The sequence below is a fragment of the Sorghum bicolor genome, chromosome 4 (genome assembly GCF_000003195.3).
Source record: "Sorghum bicolor cultivar BTx623 chromosome 4, Sorghum_bicolor_NCBIv3, whole genome shotgun sequence".
NCBI classification, from domain to species: domain Eukaryota; kingdom Viridiplantae; phylum Streptophyta; class Magnoliopsida; order Poales; family Poaceae; genus Sorghum; species Sorghum bicolor.
The window spans coordinates 8,097,166-8,106,520 of NC_012873.2; the positions used below are offsets into that span (position 1 = coordinate 8,097,166).

Below are 9,355 nucleotides of genomic sequence, written 5' to 3' on the forward strand. Positions count from 1 at the left end.
TCGTCCGTGAAGTCGATCTAGCTGCTGCATCTGGTTGAATCAAACGCAAGCTAGATTTTTGTTGCCTTGCCTTGTCTTGTATAGGATCGGAGTACTCAGCTTCACTGGGTACCTAGCTAGCTAGTGCTCTTTAGTTACCCACAAATGATAAATGATAAATTAAGGAGAGAGCTCTTTAGTAATAAGTATATATGATTGCACATCGTTTAGCTATTAAATGATAAATGATTTGTAGAGCTCTTTAGTTACTGATATCCTAGCTAGTGTAGTGCAACAAATGAAACTTAATTAAGGAGATGTTTGTTGCAAATTAAGTACTGTATACATGATTGCATGAGGGCCTTTTTCCTTTTTCTTTGGCATTGCTTGAACCACATCATACGTAATATAGCACTATATACTTATACTGTAGCTGTAATAGTAAGTTTTTGCACTGGACAATCCTTTCCAAACATCAAGACATGCACTGGTTGTCCCACATTCCCATATAGTAGCTGACATGCATGATAAAAGGGAATGTTTGTCACAAAAAGTGAGGGTAGGTATATGTGGGATACCTGGCAGGAAGTAGCTATAGAGGAGACCCGGCCTATTCCTACCTCAGCCAAGTAGCAGGCTAGCAGCTGACATACACATATGTAACAGAGAAAAATAATGCCATAAACCACAGAGACACGACAACCAATCAACAGCTAGTATTACATAGAAGGTTTCAGTATCCTCGAATCAATATCCTCAATATTTTTATTAGCTCCCATGATCCAGTACCATAACATATATAACAACTAATACAAATTAAGGAACCAATGAAGTTACATAGCATATATAGTGGCTTGAATATATAATTAGCCGCAACAGCTGGAAAAAGGGTGAAATTAAAAAGGCTCACTCTTATAGCAAATTAAATCCTAGCCGGTACACACTAATACTTACTGGCTGAGAGTTTTCGCCTATATTATTCTTCCTCGACATGTGATCGATCACTCTACCTCTCCTGGTGATCATCTCCTTCCTCTTCCTCAACACACAAAATCAAAATTAACAAGAAAACACAAGCGATATGAATGAAGATATGCTGACAGAGGAACGTAGCTACAGGGTACTTAGGGCATAATAATCAGGTTGCACTCATGCATGCATCTCGGTGGCTTCGAGTGGTCGATTTCTCAGCAGCTAGCTAGCTAGCTAGCTAGAAGCCATGGCTAGCTGCAGACGAGCGTGCCCACAGGACAGGGTCATGAGCAGCATGGCGGCGTCAGTGATCTCGTCAGCCGGGAAGGCATGAAACGACGACATCGCCTGGGGAGGAGGAGTGGCGACGATCTTGCTGCTCTCCAGACTCGTCGCGCCATGGCCATTAACCTGCTTCTTGTCACTGGAGACGTGATCCACATCCGCCTGATCCTTGGTCAGAGCAGCGGTTTCTGGCGGCGGCGGCGGCGGCGTCGCTTCAGTGGCTGCAACACCAGCAGCGTGATCGACAACTACCATCGTCTGCTTGCACCGCTTCTTGAACGGCAGCGACGACCGGTCGACGATGTCCGACCTCTTCTCCTTCTTGGCCGGCTTCGGCTGCTGCTCGGTGGCCGCTTGTGGAGCGCCTCCGTTGCTGCTGGCAGCAGCAGCTGCCGCGGCTGCCGCCATCGCCCGCCTCGCCTTCCTTTGCCTTATGCCACATGCGTTGCAAAGAGACTGCACCATATGCAAAGGGCACACACAACACACATTAACAACAAACTATGAGGAAAATAATTAAACACGTACGCTAGCTCATGAGAATGTATATATAATATGTGTGGTACTATAGCTAGGTTGCAATTGTAACAACTTGTGCTGAGAGAGAACCTCAAACGAGCACAGATCAGGGGGGTTTTATTTCCCAATTGCATGGTAAAATTCACCTTGGGGCCACAAGGACCACTCCTCCACAAGGGGGTCTTTGTGGTGTTGCAGTCGGAGCACACTCTAACGACACCACCCATAGCCTGCTGCTGCTGCTGGAGTAGCTGGCTCTCAGCATCTTGGTGGTGCGCTTGTGGTCTTCTCCTTGGCTTTCTTGCTCCCCCACCACCGCCCTCGGGATACTCGCTCGTTGCCTTCCTCCGCATGATCTTCATCTTCGCTGGCGGTGACGACGACACTGTCCAGCCGCCGCCGCCGCCGCCGCTGCGCAATCCTTCGGTGTGCTTATTATTCTCTGTATCATATGGATCATACGCAGATCGCTGGATCATGTCACCATCGATGCTTTGGATAGTCTGCCGGAACGGCGATGGCATAGTAGGGAAGACTTCTGATCCGCTCATCATCATCCGATCGGTGAACTGACAGATTAAAAATGACAATGAACAAATTAAAGATATTCTTATGCTAAGATATAAGCTTATTTCCTTATTAGATGCATGCTACTACACTACACATATGATCTATAGCAAAAGTTGTGATCCGGCCCCTAACCTGTTGATGAGTAGATTCAGACAAAACATGCTGCCTCAAGTGCTGATCTCCATAGCTGCTGCTTTGCCCTTGGAGCTGATCCACAGGATTGGTGATCATGAACGGGAACAAGATGGGAGGGTCCTTTGCGACATGGAAGGGCGCCGGCCGAAAGAGTCCCTGATCCTGATCCTGCTCTCCCTCCATCTCCATTAGAGGGAGAGTAGACAGTTGGCTCATGTAGATGGTAGACATGTACGAGCTAGAGGAGAGAGAAGAGGGCTAGAGAGACAGATCTATAGCTAGAAAAGACTAGCAAGCAAGCTCTGCGGCCGGGAAGATGGGAAAGAGATCAGGGATGATAGATGCTGCGTATAATAAGCTGCAAGGAGATGGAGAGGAGATCATGTGCAGTTGGAGGGGCAATTTACAAGGGTCCCGGGTGATCATGGGCCTGTCCTTTTTTATAAACAGACGTAGGATGGAGGTGCAAGAGCTGCTATCAGTCTCTCTCGAGCTAGGGCCCTAGAGGGGGATTTAGAGAGGTGTCATGTGTGATCCCTTTCCTAGCTAGGGCGTGAGAGAGGGAGTGTGGCCACAGGCAGCACACCAGCACAGGAAAGGGATATTATGAGGAACCAAAGGGAAACGGTTGAACAAACACACACAGCACACTGTGGGTGCAAAACATTCATTCCAGATCGAGCACACAACTATAAGATCTTATGCAACTCCGATCCACCAAGTGGCCCCGGCCCACACAGATGTCGTGCAATGATTATTTTACAAAATCCTTTCCATGCATATGGAATTGAGAACGCTATTGCACTCTATTATGTTACATACAATATTTGACTATTATGATCATGTTGCAGTTGCACCATGAATATTGTTGTTGTTATATACAACCATATAAAGGTTTTAAATAGCGGGCTAAGGTGTTTAGCGGTTTATGTTTAAAACAATTAATAGCGGTGCTAAATCGGGCTATAGCGGGATATAACGGCTAATTGTATATGAACATAAATAGCGGTATCCTGCCTCAAAAGGCTATAGCGGGCTATATATAGCGGCAGCTATAGCTGGAGATTTAAAACTATTATCGCACCCAACAGCTTATGCGAGGAGTATTAGCAAATTCCATCCAGATGTAATTCAGATTTGCGCCAGGATAAAATAGTTACTTAATTAGTCAATACCTTTGGACTTTGGAGTAGAATTCCTATATATAATGCCAAATGCTAACTTTTGTAGGTATATTGGTTGATTATAAAAATGCAAAAAATGTTTAGTACTTAAATACGCATGAAGTTGCCTGAAAATAAAATTGATCCGACATATAACAAACTGGATCTTGGAGCCACATATAACAAGGATTGAAAACTTGACTGAATTCCTCGGTTTTATCCAGTAACAAGATGAATGAATCCCCTCTCTTTTCTTTTCATTTATTACTAGACAAAGCATATACACTTAATTTAAACAGTACTACCTCATTGTTTTTTTTGGAGTGTGTAACTTGCTACTAATAACTGATTAATATGCTAGGTAAATCTAAATATTTTATTAGCTAGTGAAATGAAATTTCGACATTTCACCGATTTCCCTGCTTGTAAGCTATATATATGTTATTTACCCTGGAAAGTGGTCTTCTGGGCCATGTCAAATGGCTAGCTTTGCAAACAAAATAGTGCTTTCATTGCAAAGCCAAACAAAAATAAAATGGACTTTTGCAATGCTTGACTAGGCTACAAATACCTACAAAACTTACACTTCTAGCTTGCGGGCACTGGGGTACATGCAAGTATGTGTCGCCATGTACTTATAATGCCTTCTAGTAGTCTGTAATGTGTGTAACATTCTTTTTTGGGTAATGTGCATACAAATATCTAGGTCTTAGTATTTTTTTAGGTGCTAACTACACGCCGTTAGGTTTTCCTACTTCCTGCTGATGAACACACCCCACAAAGATGTTTTAATGTTATTTTATTAATGAAAAGAAACGTCGTTAGTGGATAAGATACCTAGTGCGTATCAGCAATCATTGTACGTCTGTAGGTCACCAGTACCATGACATGGTCAATCTAGGGCTAGATAGGACGAACTCTCACATGCCATCAATGTTCTCCTGGCTCTCTTGCAATACTGTAGTATAAATGACAGATTTGTTAAACAAAAGCTGGAGCGATTCAGAGGGAGGCCACAGGGATCTGAGTGATTTCAATAGCAGGATCATGGATAGGTCTCACTGAGGCTAATAACTCTCTCTCTCTCTCTCTCTCACAGAATAGAGAGAACACAGCATTGAAGGTATGAGCAGGCAATGAGACACTTCCTGCACCTTGGGACCCATGCAAGCATGGCTTTTGGATTTAGTGACAGCAGCAAACAAACAGAATATAGTACTAGCTTTTGCCTCTACCATAGTCCACAGCTAAAGAAGCTAGTATTGGACTATTATTATTAGGAAGAGTGGGTTAGAGCAAGTACCAAGGAGATGTGATTAGGGGGTATTATTATTAAACTTCACAGAAACCAGGATCAAGTGCGCCTTCTGTTGGCAGAGCATATTAATTGTGGAAGAATAACTTGAGTGCTGAAAGAACGACGAAGCTCATGAGGCTACGCTAACCTGCACCAGCACAAGACAGCAATGAACCAGATGTTGTGCTAATTAGATTAATTAAAAGCAATTGATAAATTAAACGCAACAACACACAAATGATTTGCCTAATTCTACGGATCGATCACGTTAGTCATGGCCAACTATATCTGCCAAAACCTCACCATGAATTTGGAACAGGACAGAGTACATTTGCTTTGCTAACCGATCTACATCTACATCCCTCTGAGGCTCTGACTGTTCAACCAGTAGCTTGCATTGCCCTTTCACCACTCAAAGAGGGCAAAGCTCATTAGCTATAACGACATCGCAGCATCTCCACTCCGTAGCATGCAAGAAAATGGCCATACCCTGGCTTTTGTTAATCTCACAATCACACATGCATGATCCATGCATCCAGCAGCCCAGCCCAGCCAGCGGCGCTCCCTTCCTCTCTTATTGCTCTGACTGGGCAGCAGACAAGCAGAAACTGCTTAACGATGAAAGCGACGGCTCTTCCAACATGACAAGCCCACACCCTTCCATGGGTGTTCAGCCAAATTCTGGGCAACTTGTTCCTCCACACTCTCGTGATCCCCATTGGGGACAAACGGCAGCGGGGACAAGCAGGCCTAGCGCGCTAATGCTGCAGATTTATGCAAAAGGAGCAGGCTGCGGCCGGGCAGCAAGGCCGCGCCCACTGATGGCCTCTGTATGTACATGCACCACACTCTCACGGTTAGATGAAATTGTGTAGATCATCACAGCATGCAATACATGGCATACATACAAAAACAAAAGAGTGCAAAAGTTGAAAAGCCGACCGATCGATCGACCTGCCTGCAATGCCCATGCAACGCAGACAATCAGAGATCTTCATGCAAGATGTAGAGTGGATCTGGCAAATTTAATTTCCAGCGCATCGGTATCGAGTACTATATACCCTGCAGTGAGCTCTCTGGAAGAAGTAAGGTGTAGAAGGATCCATGGTGTGTGCCAAATATCAGCAGACTGCATACAGTTTTATTTGGAGAGAGGAACATTATGCTGGTTCATCTTGTTGATGAGCACATCTCTCCATCTGACCTTTCCACCTAGCTCTGCACAAGATTTGTCAAGCATGGTTCCAGAGTTCTGAATCATCAGAAATTTCAGCTAGATTGCAGAGGTTGTCTTTGAGACATTGGATCCAGCGCCGCCCAGAGATTACACAGAGGATGCATAAACGAGCTGGTAAGAAGAATGCGTGCAGCTATGAGCCATGGACTGATTCAGAAATTTGGTCAGTTCGATAAAAGCAGCATGATGTCATCTTATGAAATAGCATCTTAATGGACTATTAGCAGCATACAGTCAGCTCAAATGGTGAGCAAAAAGATGTTCAAATACAGTGAATGGTATAGTCGCTTCTTCATTCATAGATCTCCACAGAATCTGGCAGAAAATGACTTACATATCCATGAAATCTCACTGTGCGCCATAATATTATTGTCTCACTTGAGATGTCCATCGGAAATGCCAGAAAATCATGCCAAGAATAACGCTATTAGTATGTAAACCAAATAACCACTTTTTGCTAATTGTCACTTCAGATAGGCCACACTACATGTTCACAGAAGTAGATGAAATTTTCAGCCTGTGCTCGAACTACCATTCGTAATGATGGATAATGTTCGCTGCCACAGAAAGCCAGGTTGTATGATGGTTAAGATGCATACGTATATAGTTTTTCAATCACTCCTAGAGAGAGTGAGTGTGAAAGTAACTCACTCACTGTCACAAGATGTAAGGTGCCCAGCTCAATGATAGACTTGTGCCGAACAAAAATGTAGCTTTCTGAAGGCTCTGCAAATCCAATGGGATCATGGCTTTGTGCAAAAAGACGCTGTGCTCCATGCTACATGGACCCCGTGTGTGTGGGAGGGGGTGGGATCATGTGAAACATATATATATATATATATATATATATATATATATATATATATATATATATATATATATATATATATATATATATATATATATATATACAATATAACCATGCAGTCTACACTTATTGGCAATTGAAGACTAAAACATTACAGTACAAACATATATGGAGGCTAATACAGAAAAAGCAAATGGCATAATCATGCTACGATGTCAAACAGTGAAGTGTTTAGTTTTGAAGGTGTGACAGTCCAACATTATTTTAAAAGTAAAACCAGAAGATGTACTATTAAAAAAACTTGACCTATGGGGTAAGAACATTTTGCTAAGAAGACCTCACGTAGGTTGACAAAATTATCACGAAGCACTGCCCAACCCATACATAGCAACAGCACTACAGCCCAAGTGAGAGCAATTACGATCTAGCCCGTGCCTTACACTTGTGATTTTGAGTGGGATAGACGAGGGGATTTTCTTAACACCAGCATGGAATTTGCCTCCACAGGAACCTATAGGACCTGAGAAGTGCTAGTAGACCCACCAAATTATTGCTTCCTTTTCCACTCTTGCACCTTTATCTTAATTAGGGAAAAAATAGGACAGGATATATCTTTGGAGTCTTCCATTGTCAAAAAGGAGTTACAAAATATGATCAATACAAAACATCAAATTTTACATGTCAGTGAGAAATCCTACGGGAACACCGGCAATGAATAGTTCCTTTAAAAGATCTATCACAAGTCAAAATGCAGATCAATGAAACACAACAACAAAAAAGCTAGAATTTGGAAAATGTTTTTTAAAAAATGAATAAAAAACTAGAATTAAAATTGCTATTCTCAGAGATATGATCTAATTTAGGGTTTCATATTGGATAAAAAAGTTTTACTTGGATAATACCATAAGATGACGATGTGATCACCAAAACATGCCCTAAGCGGCTGCAGCACATGCCTGCAACAACAGGATGCTATTAAAGAAACAACAAAAAGATCGAATAAAACAGAGAGTACACTAACTGAGCTAGTGGATAAGGTAACCTAGGGGTAGGATGGAGGGTTGAGCCACAGCCACTTATTTGGGAACTAAATGCCATGCCACAAGATTTCAAGATTATGTTAGGCATGAATGACAGCTCAGGTGATGTTAGAAACTAATATTAGTATGGAAAACATAGATTGCCAAGCACGAATCTATCAGCCGTCATAATTTTCTTTTTCATTTTTTTTTGAAAGGGGCACACTGCCCAATCAATTAAGAGAGAAAAGGTGAGGCTGAGGCACTTGCACCAGACACCACTCGTTATCGTACGCGGGTTGGCTGCCCGAGCACCCTGCGAACTTATGGAGTTTTTTATGTTTTAATCATTTTTTAATAAATATTTCAATATTAATCATCTCAAAAAATATTTTATATCATATAGTCTCTTTGGTTGCGTCAATCCCGCTGGTGCAACCAGATAACATAGTCACACTATATGCGTTAGCGTGGCAAGATACATCACATTCGACGGCTGACATGAAAAAGCTTGTCGCGTCACTCCAGTTGGCATGACAGTATCGTATTGTCGCGCCACCGGAAATAGTGTGACAAGACCGAACTTTCGAAAAATCATAACTCTTCGATACGATATCCAATGAAGATGATTTTTATATGAAAGTTATACATCTCGATGAGATTTATAACTTTCTAGTTTTGATTTTTTTCATTTGACGATGTTAAAATGCTCAAAAAATTATATAAAATTTCAGCATCATAATAATCATGTACTTTCGCTTGTCACATTAGAAAATTAATATCATTTTTATATGTTATCAAATAAAGACACATTTTATACCAAATTTGTAGCATCCAAAGCGATCTATATGTTTTTTTCGAATGGCCGGCAAAAGCTTTGCTGGGATTTCTATTAGACGAATAAAAAGTAAAAGGCAAATGCCAGCCTAGTTTTTTTATTGGAAATCGGACTAGAAATACCAAACAATTTGGAGGGTGCCCTACTCCAATGCACACCTAGATACCCAGTTACAACTCGACTTGGTCAAGTGACCCGACTATACTATTAAACTACTCAACGACGGCAACAAGACCAAAAAGACCCGTCTAATCCAAGCGACACACACTTGGTCACCGATCTCTCACCCACGACCAAACAATGGCACAAACAAAAGAGTGACCCAAGCCGTACCAAACACACCCAACAAAACAAAACTCCATCCTAGATCTCGATTCTCCAAGACAACCGACAAAGCCACTCAAAGCGCGTCAGATTGGGACATCGACCGCCGGACCACTACTACCACTCCATGGATCACCGAGTTCCCGAGCTTCCTCCACCGCTGGGGTGACATGGTACAGTGGATCGACTCCTCAATTTCTCCATCGTCT

General features: G+C 42.4%; 1 protein-coding gene across 1 annotated transcript; it reads right to left on the reverse strand.

Moving 5' to 3' along the window:
* LOC8073765 (putative GATA transcription factor 22) lies at window positions 672-3,057 on the reverse strand. Its single transcript, XM_002453500.2, has 3 exons — window positions 2,458-3,057; window positions 1,902-2,324; window positions 672-1,692 (listed from the first exon to the last, which is right to left on the reverse strand). Exons 1-3 carry the CDS (start codon window positions 2,689-2,691, stop codon window positions 1,186-1,188), a joined length of 1,164 nt encoding a protein of 387 aa, XP_002453545.2. The 5' UTR covers window positions 2,692-3,057; the 3' UTR covers window positions 672-1,185.

Coding starts and splice junctions, on each gene's coding strand:
- LOC8073765 (XM_002453500.2), bottom strand. CDS start 2,691: ATGTCTACCATCTACATGAGCCAACTGTCTACTCTCCCTCTAATGGAG. Junction 2,325..2,457: donor CTGAATCTACTCATCAACAG/GTTAGGGGCCGG, acceptor TTAATCTGTCAG/TTCACCGATCGGATGATGAT. Junction 1,693..1,901: donor GTGGTCCTTGTGGCCCCAAG/GTGAATTTTACC, acceptor CATATGGTGCAG/TCTCTTTGCAACGCATGTGG.